Genomic DNA, 21,465 nt, shown 5'->3' on the forward strand with positions numbered 1-21,465 from the left:
AAATCCAACCTTGGGAGTCTTGTGTAAATCGTTGCTGTTTTCCCTGATACCCACAGATTTTTGCCTGAAGGACTAATGTACCCTTTCCCTTCACAAACAGCTGGGCAGAGGAGATAATCCTAGGTCCTGTTCCAGAGGTTTGCTGCCTAACTCACACGTGTTGTACTGAGCATCAGGAGCAGTCTTGTGGGACATGCTCTAAGCAACACACTCAGTTCCCAGCTGTGATTTTGCAGGCTCTTCCAGCTAGTTTGCGCCAGCACAGTCACAAGCAGCACCGTGTCCCTCACCTTTCATTCTCCCTCCCTCACCTCTGCCCTCCCAAGATGCCACAACACCAATGACGTGATGGTTTTGGCAGGATACATCTGACAGAACAAGGATTTGAACCCAAGTTACTCTTGGCCCAGTCCAAGACCAACTTTCCTCTTATCTAAAGGGAGACGTGTAATTCCTAAGGGCAGAGACCTCTGTGAGGATCACAGTACAATTTGGGGCCCTGTAAAAAGGCCAATGGCAAAGATTGCAAGGTTATACCTCTGCCTCCTGTGCAGGAGTACAATTCCCTGCAAGCAAATCATAAGGGACCTTGCAAACCCAACCTTGCAGAACTCCTCATCACAGGGAGGACCCTCACTATCACATTTCCTCGGTGGCTAGCCAAAATCAGGGCGATATTTCTTGCCAGTTCTGAAAGCAGAACAAAGTTCCACCTTAACTTCAATACCTCCTTCGACATTAAAACAATTTAGAATGTGCTAAAGCTGTGACAGATTGCACCAAAGCTTTGAATTCCAAATTAATGCCGACTTCCCACCCACTGCCTCCCTGGGCAAAATCCTGGAAGGACAGAAGAAGCAGATTAGCATTTCAAAGCTGAGCCTCAGCCTTCTCTCTGCTGTCACTAGGTCTCCAGGGCAAACAGTCACTTCCCTTGTGGAGCATTCAGGAATGCAGATGGCCCGTTCTTGCTGTGGCAAAATCCCTTCAAGGGATACTGGGATCTCAGGGAACTGGAGTCGAATCTGATGTGCTGTAGGAGGGACCCGGTGTAAACCTGAGGTTAAAGGAAATGTCACACACTTGAAATGAAATTTGCAGGCAAATTCAAGAAGGGTCACTCCAAGAGGTTTGGAAACATGAGCAGTGCAGTATTAACCACTGCCAATGCTCAAGTCATTGAAAAACAGGTTTTACTGGCATAAATCCCATTTTCTTTCACCCAACCACTCCAAAAATGGTCATCACTGGACCCAAATCCTAAGAATCCTATCTTCATGTACTGCACTAATGTCACTACTGTATTTCAGGTAACCCGTACCCCTAACTCCATAACCCTGATGCCTGGTGAGCACAGAGAACTCCTGCATTTAACTGGGTTTGGCTGCATTTATAACACATGGAAATGTTCAAACGAACCAGGGAGATTCCTCCAGAGGCAATCTCTGCTCTTCATCAACCACAGACAGCTCCCAGCCCTCAACAAGGACGACACCTCCCCTGCCACAAAGTGCTGTCATTACCTCCACATACCTGCCTACTGCCTCTGGAATGAAGTTCCCTATCTCCTGCTCTGCTCTAGCTCTTAGTACTTCTTTTGCATGGCGCTTTGAAAGATGTAATTACCCCGGAGAATAGCTGATGGAAGTCCTTCATTGCAAACTGTAAACGTGCCTCAAAGACTTCTGTCAGCATCCTCTGTCACCACAAAAATGGTTTCAGGAATAGTCCGAAGCCTCAATTTTTAAGTCCTGAGCATATTTAGGTACTAAGTTCTGGATGCTTTTGACAGACAAGCCTAATGCTCAGCAAGGTGTGACAAACACACGTAATGTCACAATGCTTGGAATGGAAAAAGCCTCTAATAAAGGGAATATCTGTAAATACACCTCCCTCCATGTAACACGTAACAGCCAGTCACAAAACCAGTGAGATGGTTTATGTACAAATATTGCTAGGTTATTTGCTGTTATAACTGGTTGCTAATGTAAGAAGCCATTTGGGTATAGAAATATTCATATTAATCAGATTAATTAGTTATCTGGGAATACCAGAGCAATTTCGTATTAAACCCAGGAAGACACAAGCCTCCAAGGACGGGCAAGGAGAAGGTATCTTCTTTGATGACTGAGAAGCATGTAATTTCACCAGGAGAGTATCTGAATAACACACAGATGGTACAGAAAACCAAGGGCTGAGACTGACCTGACAGAGCAACCCTCTGATCAACAGACCAAAACTGAGGGCACAGAGGCTGCGACAGTGACAAACTCAAAGCTCCATTGTGAAAGAAATTAAGAAGCCAAACAGTTTGACCAGATACTGCAGAGGACTCACAGACTTCCCACTTCATGCAGGAACACTACATCAGATAAGTGGAGATGGATCCATCCGGACCCTTAGGGTTCACAGGCAAATCGTGGTGGCTCTCAACTGTGTAAGCTGAACCATGGTAACAGTGAACGTGCACGCTCTTCTGAGTAGAAAACACTTGGCACAGCCACATCTCAATTATCAGTGGATGGATGGATTAACCATGAGATGCATGAAGATGCCAGAGCTGGTGCTGCATAGAGCTGCCCATGACTCTCAGCTCAGGAGCAGCTCAAGAGCTTCACCTAACAAACCACACAAGTCCAAGCCACCTGTGGGCACAGACAGTCCCCTGGTCCATGCACCTGAGCATCCCTTAGAGGCCAGTATGAGCCCCAGCACATAGCCAACCCCTGCAGCAGCACAGCCATCACCAAGCAAGGGTCAGCCCATTGACCCAAGCTCCATGGACCACACTGGGTTTCCAGCCTCAAGCCTCTTTGCCTGTGGTGCCAAACTGGTGCACAGGCTGGGTGCATCAACCCTACCCGGCCAGCCCAGGTAATAGGGACGTGGGTCTCATTCAAATCAGCCTGGCATTAAAAAGGCTAACAATGCATTATAAAAGATGTGGATGGGCTGGAGAGGGTCCAGAGAAGGGCCACAAAGATGATCCAAGGACTGAGAAGATGTATGAGGAAAGGCTGAGAGAGCTGGGTTTGTTCAGCCTTGAGAAAAGAAGGCTCAGGGGAGACCTTATCACCATGTTCCAGTATTATAAGGGTAGCTACAAAGAAGACAGTGACCCCCTTTTTACAAAGAGTCACATGGCAAAGATGTGATGATGGGCACAAGTCACTCCTGTGGAGATTCCCACTGGAAACAAGGGGAAAAATTTTCCAATTGGAACAGTCAGCCACTGGAATCATCTCCCCAGGGAAGTGGTGGATTCCCCAACATTGGACACTGTGAAGATTCAGCTGGGCAGGGTGCTGGGATGTGTAGTCTAGATCATGGTTTGCCAAGAAAGGTTGGACCAGATGATCCTTGATGTCCTTTCCAACCTGGGATACCCACTGCTGCCTGCTGGGACAGTGGCAGCATTAGAATGAAGGACTGCAAGCAACCAACAGGGACTTAGGACTGAATATTTTTCCATTGATTTGAATCCAACATTAAGGAATTTTTTTGCAGTTTAGAGCACTAGCAGCATTTCCATTAAACACCAATTCATTTATGCATTTTATTCCTGAAAAAGATGTGCCACAACTAAGTTTCATAAACAAAACCCAACAAACAAAACCCAAACCATTCTATGATCCTATTATTAAATAGCATTTTTAGCCTCTGAGTATTTCTTAACAGGCCTGCCATGAATGCCAGATTTAGTTGGCATAATAACGTTTAATTAAGATTAGTTATCTCTGATAACGTATAAGCTGCTGAAGTTATTGCAGACTCACCAACTCAACACATAAAATGCTTGTGACCTGTACAACAGGACCCACGACTGATTGTAGAAATGGTACGTGGCAGTTTTCATTCACTAAAGAAAGTGCCTGCACCACAGCAGTTAACTGTGAGTAATCCCTAATGGGAGGAGGCAGGGAAGAGGATGTGGATGCCTCTCCCATCCTCCCTGTCTGATGAGGATAGACCATTCCGCAAGGCAGGGCAAAACCTCCAGGAAATACATGCAATGGGAGTCACTTGTAAGCCTCAATCAGCTTGATTGACTTGGCTCATTCTCCTTGTCGTTTTAGTGACTCTGGTGATAAAATTACCCAGCTCTGAACACTTCAAAACACCCTTTTCTACACACAGGACACTGTCACGTTTTCCCTCAGCGTTTTCCATTCATTTGCACAAATTATCCATTCTTCTTTTAAATGCTAAAATGAACAATGAAAATATACAAAGGAACCTATATTCTCTCATTGAATAATTAGATACCAGCTTTGAATACACAACCAAAGTCTGACATCCAATACATCCAAGACAAAGATTCAATCAGCCCAGATAATGCCCATAAAGCCAGCAGTGCTTTACAAAGATATGTCAATGTCAGCACCTTTATTTTCCATGGAGAAAATGGAGCACTGAGATCAGACATGGTCAGATCAAATCATGTCCAAGAATCCAAATCTCTTTATTCCCAGACGAATCAGCATCTCTGATACCTCACACTAACACTCAGCTATGCCCTAACATACACCAACAGGCAGGAAATATTACCCCTCATCCTCTGGAAGCTGCCGTGATTGGTCTCTAAAACAAATGAGTAGGCATTCATTCTTCTTATTTGTAAGCTCTGTGTTAAAATGCTGCTCTTCTAATTAAAATATAACTAAAAATTAAAAAAAATAATTAGTAAGATAATTTTCTTAAGGAAAAAACAAATAAATCAAGTTTTCCTTTTTCTTAAGGAAAAAACAAATAAATCGACATTTCAATGCCGATGCTCATGTCCTTACACCACAACACCTTGGCACTCAGAAGTATTCAGAAATCCAAGCTTTTATCTGATTTGAAAAATGTAAGTATCATTGATCAATAAAAGTTGATGAATGTGGCACAAGACACAGAAACTTGCGTTGGGTCCCCAGCATGAGAGGGACGTGGAGCTGTTGGAGTGAGTCTAGAGGAGGCCATGGAGATGCTGCGAGGGCTGGAGCAGCTCTGCTCTGGAGCCAGGCTGAGAGAGCTGGGCTGGGTCAGCCTGGAGAAGAGAAGGCTCCTGAAGGGGAGACCTGAGAGCAGCTCCAGTGCCTGAAGGGGCTGCAGGAAACCTGGAGAGGGGCTTGGGACAAGGGCCTGTAGGGACAGGCCAAGGGCAATGGCTTTAAGCAGCCAGAGGGGAGACTGAGATGAGCTCTTAGGCAGAAGCTCTTCCTTGGGAGGGTGCTGAGGCGCTGGCACAGGGTGCCCAGAGAAGCTGTGGCTGCCCCATCCCTGGCAGTGTTCAAGGCCAGGTTGGACACAGGGGCTTGGAGCAAGCTGCTCTAGTGGAAGGTGTCCCTGCCCGTGGCAGGGGTTGGAGCTGGATGAGCTTTAAGGTCCCTTCCAACAAAACCCTTCCATGATTCTATGATCCTTATGAAACAGCTGGGTTGTAACTGAAGAGCGGTCCAGACACCCAGTCGGTTCTTTCTGTCCTTTGGTAACATCATCTGCCCTCATAAAAAGACAGCACACACAGATTAAAAACCAGACTACAAGACCAAAACCCTTCTCTTCCTATACCAAAGCAGCCCAATAAGCAGCCATAAAACAGCAAACCAAGGCACGCACACCAAGATTCAGAGAAAGCTTTGGGTTGCTTCATCAGTAACTCATGCTGATCTCTGACAATCCACCAACCAGCTGCAGCCAGGTAAAACTACTGCAGAAATCCAGAGAGAGCAATTGGGCCTCTGCCACAGCACAGCACGCAGCAATGACCAAAAAGGACCAGCGCAATAGAGGGTGTTGAGAAGTACCACAGCACAAGGAGCTGCTCAACAGAAGAATAAACTTGGAAAGAAAAGAAAGTGGTTTGTCATGAGGGATTATAACAGCCCATAATAAACAGCCCAGTTCATCAAATAAACAAAGCAAAACCCCATCCTGCAAGATGCTTGGGGAATTCTTTGGGAGGAAGTGCAAGCTCTCTGATTTCAGTGCATTCCATCAGTGGTGAGAAGCTCCAGCTCCCATGAGGGAATATTAGAATCATGGAATCATAGACTAGTTAGGGTTGGAAAGGACCTTAAGATCATCCAGTTCCAACCCCCCTGCCATGGGCAGGGACACCTCACACTAAACCAGGTCACCCAAGGCTTTGTTCAACCTGGCCTTGAGCACTGCCAGGGAAGGAGCATTCACAACCTCCCTGGGCAACCCATTCCAGTGCCTCACCACCCTCACAGCAAAGAATTTCTTCCTTATATCCAATCTAAACTTCCCCTGTTTAAGTTTGAACCCGTTACCCCCTGTCCTGTCACTACAGTCCCTAATGAAGAGTCCCTCCCCAGCATCCCTATAGGCCCCCTTCAGATACTGGAAGGCTGCTATGAGGTCTCCCCGCAGCTTCTCTTCTCCAGGCTGAACAGCCCCAACTTCCTCAGCCTGTCTTCACACGGGAGGTGCTTCAGCCCCTGAGCATCCTCGTGGCCCTTCCCTGGACTTGTTCCAACAGTTCCATGTCCTTTTTATGTTGAGGACACCAGAACTGCACACAATGCTCCAGGTGAGGTCTCACAAGAGCAGAGCAGAGGGGCAGGATCACCTCCTTCGCCCTGCTGGTCACGCTCCTTTGGATGCAGCCCAGGATACGGTTGGTTTCTGGGCTGCGAGCGCACACTGAAGCCGGCTCATGTTCATGAACATCCTGACGCATGGAAGACGAGCACAGCACATGGTTTAACACCCGGAACACAAACAGCAAGGTGAAGGCACTCCTGTGATTCACCAGTGCTCTTAGAGAGACTTCCAAAAGTCACTTCCGAATAATAAAAGCTCCTTCATGTAACTCCTAAGGCCTTCCCAGCTCCTGTGGCTCAGTAATAAACTGTCAGTGCCTTCTGCTCTGGGTTCAGAAATGACACCTCAGTGCTGCAAGGACTGCATCTTGCAAGGAGTCCCAGTTCAGCACGTTAGGTTCTACAGGAAAAGCCTTTGGACACGGATCTGTGGTTTGAGGAACGTGCACTGCTCCTAAAAGTGGCAGAAGGGTGGAGGCTGGCAACGATAAACCGCGAGCTCCGGTAGAGTCATTTAAAAGCAGAGTCTTCTCCCCAGCTCTACCAGATCCCAAATTAGAAGCAGTTCTGGCAGCAATTTGTCTGCTGCTTGTGAAGCAAAAGGGAAGCGACTTGCTAAAACTCAGCTGAAAGGTTTTTGCACCCATCCCAGGTTCAACCACAGCCCTTCATTCACAAAACCACACAAATGTCTCCATTGGGCTGCACGTGGTAAGACTCTCAGAGGAATTACCATAAGCAGCTACTGTTGGCAACTGTCAACAGAGAACCAGTGCTGATCTTATTGTATCTATGGACGTGCTCAGCACGATGAGCAAGATGCACTGGATAGGAGCAGCCACGTCGGCACCATCATTCCAAGTCCTCCAGTTCCATGCTGCACGCTCAACGGTACAACTCGTTGCCATGAAATATTCACATGAAACTCAATCATATGGCATCATTAATATAGAATCATAGAATAGTTAGGGTTGGAAAGGACCTTGAGATCATCTAGTTCCACAGTTTAGCACAGATTTCCAATTGAAACCCACACTACGTGCCCGAGTCTGGGTTTTCAAACCAGTATGGCTGCACAAAACCGCCATGCAGATTCAGGCCCTTCTGTTTCTAACAACACACGAACTTCTCCAGAGCAAGCAGCTCTTTCAGCTCTGCAGCACTAATGCTTTCTCTCTGCATAATGCTGATTATCAAACCAGGACAGACAGGCAGAACGGATCCTGATGGGCGCCTAAGGCAGGGAAGTTAACCCAAAACTCAGTACAAGCGAACCTCTGTCACATTATGCAGCCTCAGGATACAGACTCATGACTTAACTAAATATACTTTTCCTCCAGACTATCTCCTACAAACTATAGCTCCATGTTAATCATGCTTCTGAAGAGCATCTCACAGAGCACAGAATTTAATAAGACAACCCAGGAGCTTATGACACCAACCATCACGCAATGCAGTTTGACAGGAAAGGCTCGGAGCCTGCTTCCAGTGAGAATGACCTTTTCCAGGATTTGTATGGATCCTTGCATGTATTTACTACAAAACACAACAGCAACAGGATAATGAGATGCCAGAACTGAAGACAGGGCTGATGACACGACGAGCAACAACTCTAATCCTGCATTAAGAGTTACACATGAAGATGAGCAGGACTGAAGCTTTGAGCATGCACACTTTGATGATGGCAGAATGGAGAAGCCTTAGAAATAGGAAGAAGTGGAATTAAAATAATAGGAGAATGGTTATGGCTGGAAGGGACCTTAAAGATCCTCTACTGCCAACCCCACTGCCATAGGCAGGGACACCTTCCACTAAAGCAGGGTGCCCAGAGCAAAAGGAGGTGACACAAGCTAAAACAGTCATCAAAACTACAGCTGGAAAAGGAGCAGCTTGGAGAGGAACACAGCAGAATTCTTGCTGCTGGAAGTAGAAAGGCAATTCAGCTGCTGGGAGTAGAAAGGCAATTCAGCCAACTTGTTCCAAGATGAAACCACATGGGAAACAAGTGAGACATGGAAGCTTGCAGGATGGACACCGAATGGGTCCTCAAAGTAGGCAGCTGCTCCTCAGCTATCCACTGCTGCAGGGAAGTGGATTCCATGACCCTGAGTGCTCCATCCAGTCCTACACCGCTAATAGCAGGGGTCCCTCCCTATTGCCTAATACTGGATTATGCAAAAGACCATAGAGAACTGCCAAGTCAGGGCTTCCCATTATCATTCCACACCCCTACAGAGATTGCTGCAATAAAGCATTAGCCCTGGACACACCACTCTCATTAACCCCTCCTCCTTCGCGCTCATTCACCATTAAGGCTGGGCTCACAGCTGACAAAGCCAGCCTTCTGGTGTCCTTGCACTCACACTGAGGGAAACGACAGGAGTTCCAGCCCTCTTTGATCCCCAGTGACTCTGGCAGAGCCAGATCTCCTTCAAGATGAACTTTCAGCCTGCAGCGAAGTCATTCTTCTAAGCCAGGGGTCAGCTGAGTCCTGGAGATCCCTTTTGAGATGGTACTAGCTCTAAGGACACATTTGTGCTGTATAGGAGTGAGCTTTAATGCCTTACACTGGACACAGAGCAGCACATGAGAAAATTCTACAGGACCCTGCTCCAAAATAAGAGAAGAACTCTTGTAAACTCAGGACACTTGCACAGAGCATCAAATTCAGGGCATGCTTCCAGGACTGCCTGACCTAATCAACCCTCTCTGAAGAAAACAGGATGCTGTGATATTTGTTTCCTAAGTCAACTGCTGCAAAAGAAAGTTCTATGACCCAAAGCCACAACCCAAAGCAAAGGAACGCTTCCAGCCTGAAAATGTGTTGGGTGAACTCTTGGAGCGTTTACCACCGCGATGAAGAGGTTTTGAAGGTTCCTGGTCAGCCATGCAGGACAATCTGATTCAGAAAGGGTGATTCTGACAACGTGGCCTGCATTTCAGCCACTGCTGAAAGTGGACTGTAAACCTGTAAGTGAGTATGTATTGCTGAGGACCAGCTACATTCACTTGTCACGTTAACATTTAAATACCTCTGAAGAGTAGATGAGCCACTGTGGGCCCACTCTCAAGAGTGACAAAACCACAACAAAACAGTGATGGAGCTTGCAAAGAGCTCTTCATCGAATCATAGACTAGTTAGGGTTGGAAAGGACCTTAAGATCATCCAGTTCCAACCCCCCTGCCATGGGCAGGGACACCTCACACTAAACCATGTCATCCAAGGCCTTGTCCAACCTGGTCTTGAACACTGCCAGGGATGGAGCATTCACAATCTCCCTGGGCAACCCATTCCAGTGCCTCACCACCCTCACAGGAAAGAATTTCCTCCTTATATCCAATCTAAACTTCCCCTGTTTAAGTTTTAACCCATTACCCCTTGTCCTGTCGCTACAGTCCCTAATGAAGAGTCCCTCCCCAGCATCCCTATAGGCCCCCTTCAGATACTGGAAGGCTGCTCTGAGGTCTCCACGGAGCCTTCTCTTCTCCAGGCTTCTCCAGCCATGGAGAGAACCACGCATGCACATGGGATCTAATGCAAAGCCCAGGCTCGTCTGGGATAAAACAACCAGCATCTAGCTGAGTGAGTCCCTTGTCCTACAAAGATTTGGCAGGAACACAAATTCCTACCTACACCAACTGATTTGCAAGATAGAGACCTCCAAAATCAGCAGGTTTTGCATGGAATTGCTTTCCTTAGGGCCATTTAAGTCAACAACCTGTCAATGCTGCGACTTCTTTCCAAATGGTGATCAAAATAACCCTGCACCCTTTCTTTGGTTCTCCAGGTTCCAAGCGTTACTTACGGTTGTATGATGAGAGACGCTGCCTCCAATATTGAGGTTCTTGAGAAGCTGGGGAGAGCCTCCATACTGCCCCGAGATCTGCTTCCTGACTTCAGCAGCTACGGTTCTGAAAGGAGACAGAGACAGCGTTATCACTGCAAAAGAATTACAGTGAAGAGGGTGTATTAAATATGCTTTACACTGTTGCTGGAACAGAACCAAATGCTTGGTATGCTGGCTGGTGTAAGTGTCACCAGCCAGTGAGAACAGACCCTGTACATTAAATAACCAGAGAACCACAAAACTCTCACAAGGCTGCACATACACATTCTTCACAGCAATCGTGTTCTCTTTCCTTCTGTGAACTGCTCTTTCATGCACACCTGTGGCAACAAAATGCCTGTGACCCTGAACACACATAAACTGGTTCCCAGCAGGATCTTTCCAGTTCCTACCAAGCAAAGCTCTCCTCCAGTGCTCTCCACATCCCTCAGCAATTCCAAGCCTGGTCACACATCTGCTCCTGTGCTCCACTCTCTCATTTGAATCCCTGTGTGTTTCATTTCTGGGGTTTGCAGTCACAGAGATAAGGACCAGCAGACCCTTTTCCACCCGATATCCAACCCCTTCAACACCCAGCTCAGGGCCAGAAGAGCAATCCCAAGCAGGATGGGTCGAAACGTCCAGGGAATGACACACAGAAAACAACCAACTGGGTCAGAACAAAACCCTATTTCCCCTTCCACATAAGAAAGGCAGCAGTGGGACTGTAGTGACAAGCAGAGGGGACACACAACACACTGGCTAGCAGGGCACAGCCTTATGGTTTCTGCCAGAGAAGAATCTCACCTCTGGGCAGCTTTTCTCTACACGAAGGAAAACCATAGATCAACCTTTCCATGCCTGGAGGGTAAAACCCACACTGCACCCCTCTGGGGTCTTCTCTTTCCCTCAGTAAGTCCCATTGTCACTGGTAAGCCTGAAGACACAGCAGTTGGGTAAACCCACCAAGGGAGTATGTCAGCAAAGGAAGAGCCCAGGGGAGGGAAACACTCATTGTCAAAGACTGCATGAACAAACAGCCATGGGTCAAGCCTTAACACAACCACCCGCCTTGTAACCCAGCAGTGAGCTCCAGCTCAGCAATGGAACTGGGATAACCAAGGATTTGAGTATGGTAGAAATGGTTTTGTTTCAAAAGCAAACAAAAAACCCAGACTCTTTCACCAAAATACCCCATTTTGTTGAAAAGCTGCTGATTATCCCCGGTCTACAGGACCTCACCAACACAAGAGTGAGAAATCCACTCCCAACTGTTATTCACCACTATGTTGTTATGTGTTATAACGTGTTATGGCAGCACTGCAGCCTGCTCTGTCCCCCAGAACTAAGTCCCAGCTCCAAAGAGATGCTAAGCAGTGTGTAAGAGATGCAGAGGCTGCAAGGACACAGGTGATTTTCCTCCTGCTGTGTCAGCAGTCTCTGTGAGAACAGCATCATGACTAACTGACGGCACTCAGGGCAACCTACTGCGTATCAGTGTGGCACATGAGCTGCTCAAATCATGGAACCAGTGAATGGTTTGGGTTGGAAGGGACCTTAAAGCTCATCCAGTTCCAATCCCCTGCCACGGGCAGGGACCCCTTCCACTGGACTACTGCCTGTCCAATAAAGATGGTTAAACTTCCCTGAGCAAAACCTTGGCATCAGGATGGGCTCCTCACTTCAGGACTGCTGTGACAGTGAACACTGGGGGCAAGTGGAGCCAACTGATGTCAATGGAAGCAAAGGGAACTCTAAAAGGGAACTAGCTGGGACAACCGAGCCTACCATGGAGCGCAGATGTTTCCTCAGGCCAGAGGGTGGGAGGAAGAGTAGCCGGAGGAAGCTTTATTTTGTCTTCTACAGAAGTGGACTGCAGAAGGAAAAACAAAACTAAGAGTTCCATGTATTCTGGCTGCAAGAAGTCATTTCCTTCGGGTTTGCCTTTATCCACAGGGGACCATGTCTTCGCTTCCTGCTGAGGACGGACAGCATTCAGGCTGCCGGAGCACCCTTGGGAAACCCATCTTCCTTGCTCCCCCCATGCGCAGCGTACACTCACACACACACACACACACACGTGAGATCAAACCACACAAGCTGCTGGCAGTTATAGGAAGATCTGGGATGGATTAAAACGGCTGCTTGGTATGGAAACCACCACGCATCCGTGGCTCAGGAGATTTAAAAGCTTGGCCCCAGGACACAGGCGATTTCTGCTTTAAAGCCAATCTCTTACTCAGTTTGGTGTAATGCCCGACGCGAAAGAGCTTATTGTCAGGGATTCAGCCCCTCGCTCGCTTAGGCAATGCCCAGCCATGCTGCTCGGCGCTGCTCCTCTTGTATGAACCCGAGGTGTGCTTTGTGACAGGCTCCACTGGGGCTCTCAGTCCCTTCTGTACGTTGGTCTCAGCTGGGCAGCTCTGCAGTGCCTGGGAGCTGTGCTGTGTTTGGGGCACAGCTCATAAATACAACCTTGACTCCAGCGACAACTGTGCTTTAGCCAGCCTGAAGTGGAAGCAGGCTTGGCTGCAACCACAGGTAGGGGCACTGTCAGTAGCATGGGGCTTGGAGCAAGCTGCTCTAGTGGAAGGTGTCCCTGCCCGTGGCAGTGGGTTGGGACTGGATGAGCTTTATAAGGTCCCTTCCCACACAACCCAGTCTGGGATTCTATGACCCTGTATTCACCAATGTTTTGAAGACCACCTCCCCTCATAGAAAAGCACTATTCTTCTGACATTTAGAAACCATCTTCCAATGTAATCTGATCACCAACTGTATTTTTGGGTAACCTATACCCATTTGGGTTTGTTCCAACATCACCACTTAGGTTCAACAGCTCTCTTCCCACTCCTTCCTACTCACAAGGTGTTCACAAGAATTAGTTGGATCCCCCCCCCCCAACCTTCCTTCTACAAGGCTAAGCAAGGTCAGACCCTGCAACAGGCTTCCTGCTCCCCTGGTCACCCTAATGGCTCTCCTCCACACTTGCTCCAGTTGGCAATCACACCTTTAGCACCCTGTTTCCTCCTATCATTCACTCCAAATACAGCCAGAGCAGGGCTTTGGAGAACCAAATGTGTATTTTCCTATTGAGAAAAGCACCCCAGCTGACTACTTTTAGGGCTGTTTTCTCACTTTTTCATCACAGAGGTTCACAGTTTCCCCAAAGCTGATAAGACACTTGCCTTCTCCTCCTCCATTTCCAAAAGCTGTTTGTCCATGACAAATGCCATCTATTCTAGTAAGACCATGTTATATTATAAACCTGGAGCACCATTTTTAACTAGAAGCTATGCTTCCTAAACCAACTCCAATTAAAAAGTGGATTGCACCAAACCCAACCAGGGAAGAGAAATAAATCCTACAATAGTCTCCCAATGGAAAAAATAAATCCAGTTGGCAGGACAGAAGAGTCATTACGGCTCCTGATCATTAAAAGGACAAATGAAAAACTGCCTCTTTAATAACTGCCTTATATTCAACATGTAACCCGGGATCCTTAGACAAACACTGCAGTTAATTACAGCCCACAGCCTCATGAATGTCTATGTTTAAAGTACATCTTCCTCAGTCGCTTCCTTTCTGACCTTCTTCACTGGTTAATTATTGTGTGCGCACGAGGTTCACACAAAGGAAAAAGACAAAGGAGGAAAAACAAGCCCCTTGGAACTGGCTTCTAAAGCAAAACAGGACCCGTCATTCTCAAAGTACTCCGAGCTGCAAATAACAAACTGAAACCATTTGCTTGCACTTCCATGTTTCTTCACTACACACAACAATCACTTCTGTTTCTACGTGGCCTACCCAGTCAAAACCAAAAGGTGATGCCTTTTTAGTTCTCTTTTAGCTTAAGCAGCATCCCGGAGACATCAGGTCTTCATTTTGCCTTCCTGAGGGTCACCAAGGCTTGTCCAGGTGGGTCAGGACACAGTCATCTAGCTCATCTGCTGCAGTGATTGGAGGAAGTCTCTCTTCTCCACAGCCCTCCCCACTCTGACAGAGCAGTGCAAAGGGGTCATTTCTGCCCATCCCTCTCGTCACAAAACTGTTACTCCAGCCTGTTCTTCATCTCATGGGTCACGTGCAGTGACTCTACACCCGGAGAGCCTCTGCCTCTTGAGAAAGACAGCCTGGTACAGTGAGGCATCTGTGCCAAGCCATAGCATAGCTGCTTGTTCTCCGTCAGCAGCAGAGAAATCTCTATTTACATGGTTTAGTTTTTAAAGTGAAAGCATCCCGTTTGTTCAGCCAGCTCCCTTGTGTACAGCTCTGCACATGGCTGCAGGTGTCTCTCCTACTATACTCGCTATGCTTGGATGGGGATCTTCAAATCCAAATGGCACTGGCTGGTTGTCTGTCCTGCTGAGCAGTTGAGATGAGCTGTTGGTATGTCCCTGCCTGCTCCCCCTGGGCTCTCCTGCCAGCAGGTCTGCTCCATCCATGGGCTGAGTCACCAGGGATGCATTGCGGTGGATGAGGGAGAGCTCTGGCCCTGCCAGTTCAGCCGTGCCCTGGATGCAGCCTTCCTCCCAAACCAGAGCTCCTGCTTCCTGTGGAGTGAACTCCTTCCCCTCTGAGTGAAATGGGCTTGATTTACAGCGTGACACTGAGGAAATACCCAGCCTGATCCTGACTGCTGCAAGGTAAATGTAGGTTCTTAACTTAACACAGATGAACAACATATTCCCTTTCCCCTTACCATTGATTAAAACCGAAAACACCATATAACACTGCCTGTGGTGCTCTTCTGATCATATTTGATTACTGAGGCTGAAAGCACCACCACTGGGCTGCAGCGAAAGGAGTGAGTCCCAAGACACCTTACTGTGAAAATAACCACAGGATGGGATTCTCCAGGAGAGATCAAAGTCACATCTCACACTAAGAACCCCGACCAAACGAGGAAGCCTTGTAAACAGCAGCAGCTCTGTAGGGATGAACTGTGCTCCCTGCCTTCCCGCTCGCCTTAAGCCGACAGAGATTTTCCTAGAAGTCAGTGCTGCTGCCTCCTGCACGAGGCACCCACATCAGCTGAGCAGGAAAAAGCTGCTCTGAAGCTTATTAAAAACAGCTTCTGTTATCTGTGACAGTGTTTTGACAATACAAATGGCATCTGGATGTGCGAAGAGAATAAACTGCAGCGAGCATCCTGCTGCGACCACATCTGTGGCCTGATCCAGTGCTCAGGAGAAGCCAGTGACAGCTTTGTTATCAGTTTCAATGGGTGCAGGTTTCACACATCCCTGTTTACCCTGAGGCAGGGCAAAGGCGGCTGTCAGTCCCCCTAACACGTAGTTCAGGCAGTGTAAAAGGGCTTTACATGATCAGGAATGTAAATTTATCCTTCCCAAGTCACCTTTTACAGTCCAACATAAAGGCAGCTTCAGCAGAGATAAGATGCTAGCTCTGAAGGCAGAGAACAGCAGTGTTTTCCCCTCAATTCAAAACCATACAGACAACAAGCTGTGCGCACTCCCAGTATCTGTCCATGCACACTGTGAGGGCCCTGGAAGATGGGGAGTTTCCACATCACCGAACATCTGAGAGCAGGGGCACCCCCTTTAAACAGGGCTCTGCTGAAGACCCCACCAGCCCCGGACAGCAGCACCTTCACACGGTTCCCATCCACATGGAAGCACCTTGGAAAGGTTGAACCCATGGGGGTGAAAATAATTTTCTTCAGATTCCATTGAGAGCTAGGGATGGGAAAACTTACAGCTCTCAGCAAGAGAATGGAGACCAGGGTAACCAAGTCGGAGCAATCCCAGGCACAGCTGCGGGTTGGGCAGAGAAGAGATTCAGAGCAGCCCTGCGGAGAAGGACTTGGGGGTGTTGGTCGATGAGAAAATGAACATGAGCCGGCTTCAGTGTGCGCTTGCAGCCCAGAAACCAACCGTATCCTGGGCTGCATCCAAAGGAGCGTGACCAGCAGGTCCAAGGAGGTGATCCTGCCCCTCTGCTCTGCTCTTGTGAGACCTCACCTGGAGCATTGTGTGCAGTTCTGGGGTCCTCAACATAAAAAGGACATGGAGCTGTTGGAACAAGTCCAGAGGAGGCCACGAGGATGATCAGGGGCTGGAGCACCTCCCGTATGGAGACAGGCTGAGAGAGTTGGGGCTGTTCAGCCTGGAGAAGAGAAGCTGCGGGGAGACCTCAGAGCAGCCTTCCAGTGTCTGAAGGGGGCCTATAGGGATGCTGGGGAGGGACTCTTCATTAGGGACTGTAGTGACAGGACAAGGGGTAACGGGTTCAAACTGAAACAGGGGAAGTTTAGATTGGATCTAAGGAGGAAATTCTTTCCTGTGAGGGTGGTGAGGCACTGGGGGGTTGTGAATGCTCCATCCCTGGCAGTGCTCAAGGCCAGGTTGGACAGAGCCTTGGTGATGTGGTTTAGTGTGAGGTGACCCTGCCCATGGCAGGGGACTTGGAACTGGATGATCTTAAGGTCCTTTCCAACCCTATTCTATGATTCTATGATTCTAAGTCACACTCTGGGCCTCGTGTGAGGCTGAAATACATCACACAACAGAGGGTAAGGTGGGTACATTATTCCAAGTCAGAAGGATCCCCTTTAACTGTGGGAGAAGTGAAGGAAGAAAAAAATTCTTTCCAAGGAAAAACACTTTCAAAATGGTGATGTTCTGACCAAAGCAGCAGCTCTGGAATAACCCAGTGTCAGGCTGGTCCACAAGCACTGACAAGGCACTGAGACAGCGGCTCAGCCAAAGGCTACAGGAGTTTGCCTGAGCTGGGAATGCTGCATGATGCCTAAAGGGTGATTTATTTCTTTTTCTGAATTTGAACTCCAAGAAACCTGCACAGCTTTTCCCCCGCTGCCCCTGGAAAGGCTGGAAAGACACTGGAGTGCTGCAGTACAACATGCTTCCATTATTGGGGCACTCAGGAAGTCGAAACCAACCTTTTGGTGGTTCGTCTTCTACATCTCATTTCTCTGCCAAGCAGCCTCATACCCAGAAAATGGGATAATGCAAGTGGGAATGCAAAGTACACACAGGTGAAGGGGTGAGTACTTGGTGGGGACAGCACAGGATAACCCCAGAGGGTCTGGACACAGCACTGGCTTGGTCAGTGCTAACACCCAGCCCTGCTGAGAGCAAACAGGCAGCTTAGCTGGTTCCTCAGGAACAACCTATTGACTGCTTGGGTTTTAGTGACACATCTCAGAGACTGAGCTTTATGTCTGCTGGCATGGACCCTGCCTCCCACTAACTCTCCTCTAGTCCCCCAAACACCATGCTGAGCTGATCGGGGGTATTAAACAGAAGTACCTTTGTTCTTAGACTGAGACGGAAACCGTGCCCATGCAGCTACACAAGCACCACACGCAGAAGGGCATGTTCCGATGTAGCTTAATACAAAATTTGTTACCAATATATTTCCAATTAAAAATTAACAATTTCAGGTCTTATTAACCCAGTATCATAGGGTTTTCCCCAGTAACTTAGGGCTTTCTTCTGCACTCAAGAGGAATTAGTAAGTACACGTGACAGCCAAAGTCCAGGAGAAAAACCTGTTCCAGTTTAAAGCCTTCCAACAAAAGGGCAGCAGGACCCAGTCAGAGATCTATCTTGTCACTTACACAGACATTCTGAAACTGCTCTAGCACTCCCTGGTAGCTGCCATCCCCAATATTCAAAGACTCCAGTAGTAATAAACAGGCACCGCATGGCACTGGAGCTCTGTGCGTATCCTTGAGGTGCACCACACTGGTTGAAGACAGCCCAGGGAGTAAACCATGGCTGTGAAGAGCACATCTGTGGTCTATCCAAGACACAGAACAGCTGATTTCACATTTCTTTTCCTACCACTGCTGTAATAACCAGCTTAGGAGCTCGCATCTGTTTGGTACATAGGTCTTGAAGTAATTAACCTCTGTGGATCTGAATTGCATCCCATTTGGATTACAAGCTATCAGGCAAACCAAGAGCAGCATGGCTGTTTCCTGTGAATAAGACAAATGCTATGTCTACCTCGATGAGTAAGCCAAACGGGAGGGCAGAGTGTGAAAATGGGATGGATCTATTCTTCTTTAAACAATGGAACCGGGGAGGGCTTCCAGCAGCCACCAAAACAGCCCTCAGGACTTCCGTATGCTGCCTGCTTGATTCTCTCCTCCTCTCAAACAGTAACACAGCAGCTTCTTCGGTGTCAGCATGAGAAGGGCCACAGCTCAGCCTGGGCACCTCCGGCTACAGCATCTCTTCTGTCCGCAAGTTTTTGCCTTCACATGCACTGGATGTGCAGCCAACAAACCAGGAACTTGAGATTCCCCATAAGACAATGCTAGAATACAGGAAATCCCAAAGAGGAATACAGCAGCATATATAAAATGAGTGTATTTATAAGATAACCATAAAAAAGAGCTGGAGTTGCAACAGCTCTGTCCTAGGAGGAGCAAACCTCACTGCAGGGCACCCATGTCCTGCTGCAGGCACAGCCTGCACAAACAGCAAGCCCCACAGTCGAACAGGACGTGTCAAAAAGCCCACCTCTACCTGCACACACATCCTGCTGCCGCTTGCTTGGCTTGAACACGCATCAAACGGATTAGATCCAAAGGTGCACAGCTGTTGTGGCTGGCAAAGAACCTTAAAGCTCCTCCAGTTCCAACCCCTGCCACAGGCAGGGACACCTTCCACTAGAGCAGCTTGCTCCAAGCCCCTGTGTCCAACCTGGCCTTGAGCACTGCCAGGGATGGGGCAGCCACAGCTTCTCTGGGCACCCAGTGCCAGCGCCTCAGCACCCTCACAGGGAAGAGCTTCTGCTTAATGTGTAATGTACTGATTAGAACCTACTGCACCGAGCTAGCGCCCAGCATGGGCAGAAGCATGGTGTGCACCCGCAGTGGTCACCCCAAGGCCATTCTGTTCAGCTCCAAGGCTGCGGAACTCTTAGGCTCTCACTTCTAGTACTTGCCTCTCATGTGATGATTTCTATGACTACAACCGAGATCCAGGAAAAACGGTCTGGCAGCAAATCCATCTCTCTCCAACCCCGAGGCTTTGATCTGCCACATTAACCCCTGGCTGGTGCACATCAAGGCTGGCAGAAAACCACAAGAGAGGAGCGATGTTTTCAGCCCTGTCTTCAGATGGCGAGTGAGGCGGGATTGATGCTGTTCCCTCTGCCTCCTACCCAGCCTTTTCCTTTGACCTCCTTTTATTCTGCCTGTGACCCTTCTCCACCACAGCTCCTGTACCTGCAACAGTTTGTAGCTACAGTTTTCTCATTCAATGGCATGAAAATGATACTTCTTCCACTGCTGCCCACAGCCTTCTGAATAGCACCAGCAAAACCAACGGCTCCCCCTTTCATTCTGCTGCTAATCACGGCAAGGAGAGAGGCACCATGGGCACCAAGGAGTAGCTGGCCAGAGCTGCAAACCTGGAACCACACACACCTAGCCTGGCATATAGATCTGCAGAAACCTGGGATTAGAAGGCAATTCCTATCAATATCCCTATTTAAGACAAACAAACACACAACTTTATGGAACACAAGGAGCCTCGAACAGCTCTGCCCGTCCAAGGAGCGGTGCCAACACGAACCGGCCGCTGCTCACACACAAAAGGCAGGGAACCGTCTTCTCCATTTTGCGGGCGCAGGGAAGCGGGCGGGCAGGCTCGGAGCTGCGGGGCTCCGGCCTCCCGGCCCCGGCGCTCCCGGCCGCGGGCAGCGAACTCGGGGCTCCGGCACCCTCGCAGCGGCAGGAAAACACCGTCCGCGCTGCCGAGAGCGCCGGGCCGCCCATTGTGCGGCGAGAGGGGCTGCACAATGGCCCGGCCGGCCTTTGTTCGCAGCGAGCTCCATTAAACGGCTCTTTTCCTCCTCTTCTCTCCCTCCCCGGTCCCCGGGGAAGAGGCGGGCACGGCGCGCACACACGGCCGCAGCCCCCACCCCTTTGTTGCGGGCCGACGGACGGGGGGGACCCGCAGCCCCGGCCTCGGGGGGACCCTGCCCGGCGGCCCGGCTTGGGGGGGCTGCTCACGGCAGGCCCAGAGCCACAACACGGCCCGGCCCCGGCCCACCGCCCTGTCAGCAGCCGCGGGCCGCGCCGGGCCCGTTCGCCCCTCAGGGGCGCGGTATCGTTGGGGCTCCCGGCTCCCCGCCGGCCCCTCCGCAGCCCCGGTTCCGCACCCCCCGGCCCGCGGTACCTGCTGATCTTCTGGGCGAAGGCGCGGCGCTCGGCCATGGCCGCGCTGCGGAGCTCGGCGCGGCCGCTCCTGGGCGCTGGCGGAGCCGGGGAGCCGCGAACGGGAGCCGTAATGCTCCGCGGAGGCGCGCACCCGCGCGGCGCGGCCGGCCCAGCTTCCCCCCCACGGCGCCCGCCCGCCTCCTCCCGCTGGCCGGTCAGGGGCCGCTCCTCGCAGACATACGGCGGGGCGGGCGGGCGGCCCCGTTCCGCTGCCCACCCACCGGTGCCGGGCGCTGGGACCCGACCCGCTCCCGGCCTGGGGCAGGCTTCACCCAGCGCGTCCGGTCGGTGCCGTGGTGCGGGCGGAGCGCGCCTTGGGCTCGGCTCGCTCCGTTCCCATGTGCAAACGGAGCGGGCTGGGGGTATCGCTTGTATCAGCGCAGGTCCGCTCGTGGTTAGGGAAAATGGCTCGTCACCAGGGTCACACCAACCGGCCCTCACCCGCGGCCGGAGGAGCTCAGCGGGGGGCAGTGGGCGGCTGTGGTCTCTGCTCAGGACTGCTGCCAGGGACCCACATGGGCTCACCCCTAAAACAGTGCCAGGGTCTCACACGCTTACCCCCAAAACTCTGCCAGGGTCTCCTGTGCTCACCCCTAAAACACTGCCCAGGGTCTTGTGCATGCTCACCCCTAAATCACTGCCAGGGCCTCATGCTCCCCCCCAAAACCACTGCCAGGGTCTTGTGCATGCTCACCCCTAAACCACTGCCAGGGTCTTGTGCATGCTCACCCCTAAACCACTGCCAGGGTCTTGTGCATGCTCACCCCTAAAACAGTGCCAGGGTCTCATGTGCTCACCCCTAAACCACTGCCAGGGTCTTGTGCATACTCACCCCTAAAACAGTGCCAGGGTCTCATGTGCTCAC

General features: G+C 49.9%; 1 protein-coding gene across 16 annotated transcripts in view; it reads right to left on the reverse strand.

Moving 5' to 3' along the window:
- DOCK7 (dedicator of cytokinesis 7) overlaps positions 1-20,798 on the reverse strand; it is a 109,828-nt gene extending 89,030 nt beyond the window's left edge. For 14 of the 16 annotated variants that reach the window (XM_061469624.1, XM_061469623.1, XM_061469619.1 and 11 more), the window contains exons 1-2: positions 20,560-20,798; positions 10,361-10,466 (exon numbers count right to left, since the gene is read on the reverse strand). In XM_061469624.1, coding sequence (XP_061325608.1) covers positions 10,361-10,466; positions 20,560-20,597 — 144 coding nt within the window. In that variant the 5' untranslated portion in view covers positions 20,598-20,798. The remainder of the gene's footprint in view (positions 1-10,360; positions 10,467-20,559) is intronic. The other 2 variants (XM_061469618.1, XM_061469617.1) reach the window with 1 other exon arrangement.
- Between the last annotated feature and the right edge of the window lie 667 nt (positions 20,799-21,465).

Source organism: Pezoporus flaviventris, unplaced genomic scaffold (genome assembly GCF_033815535.1).
Source record: "Pezoporus flaviventris isolate CSIRO_AGI_PZ_B2104156 unplaced genomic scaffold, CSIRO_AGI_Pfla_v1 ptg000059l, whole genome shotgun sequence".
Lineage (NCBI taxonomy): Eukaryota > Metazoa > Chordata > Aves > Psittaciformes > Psittacidae > Pezoporus > Pezoporus flaviventris.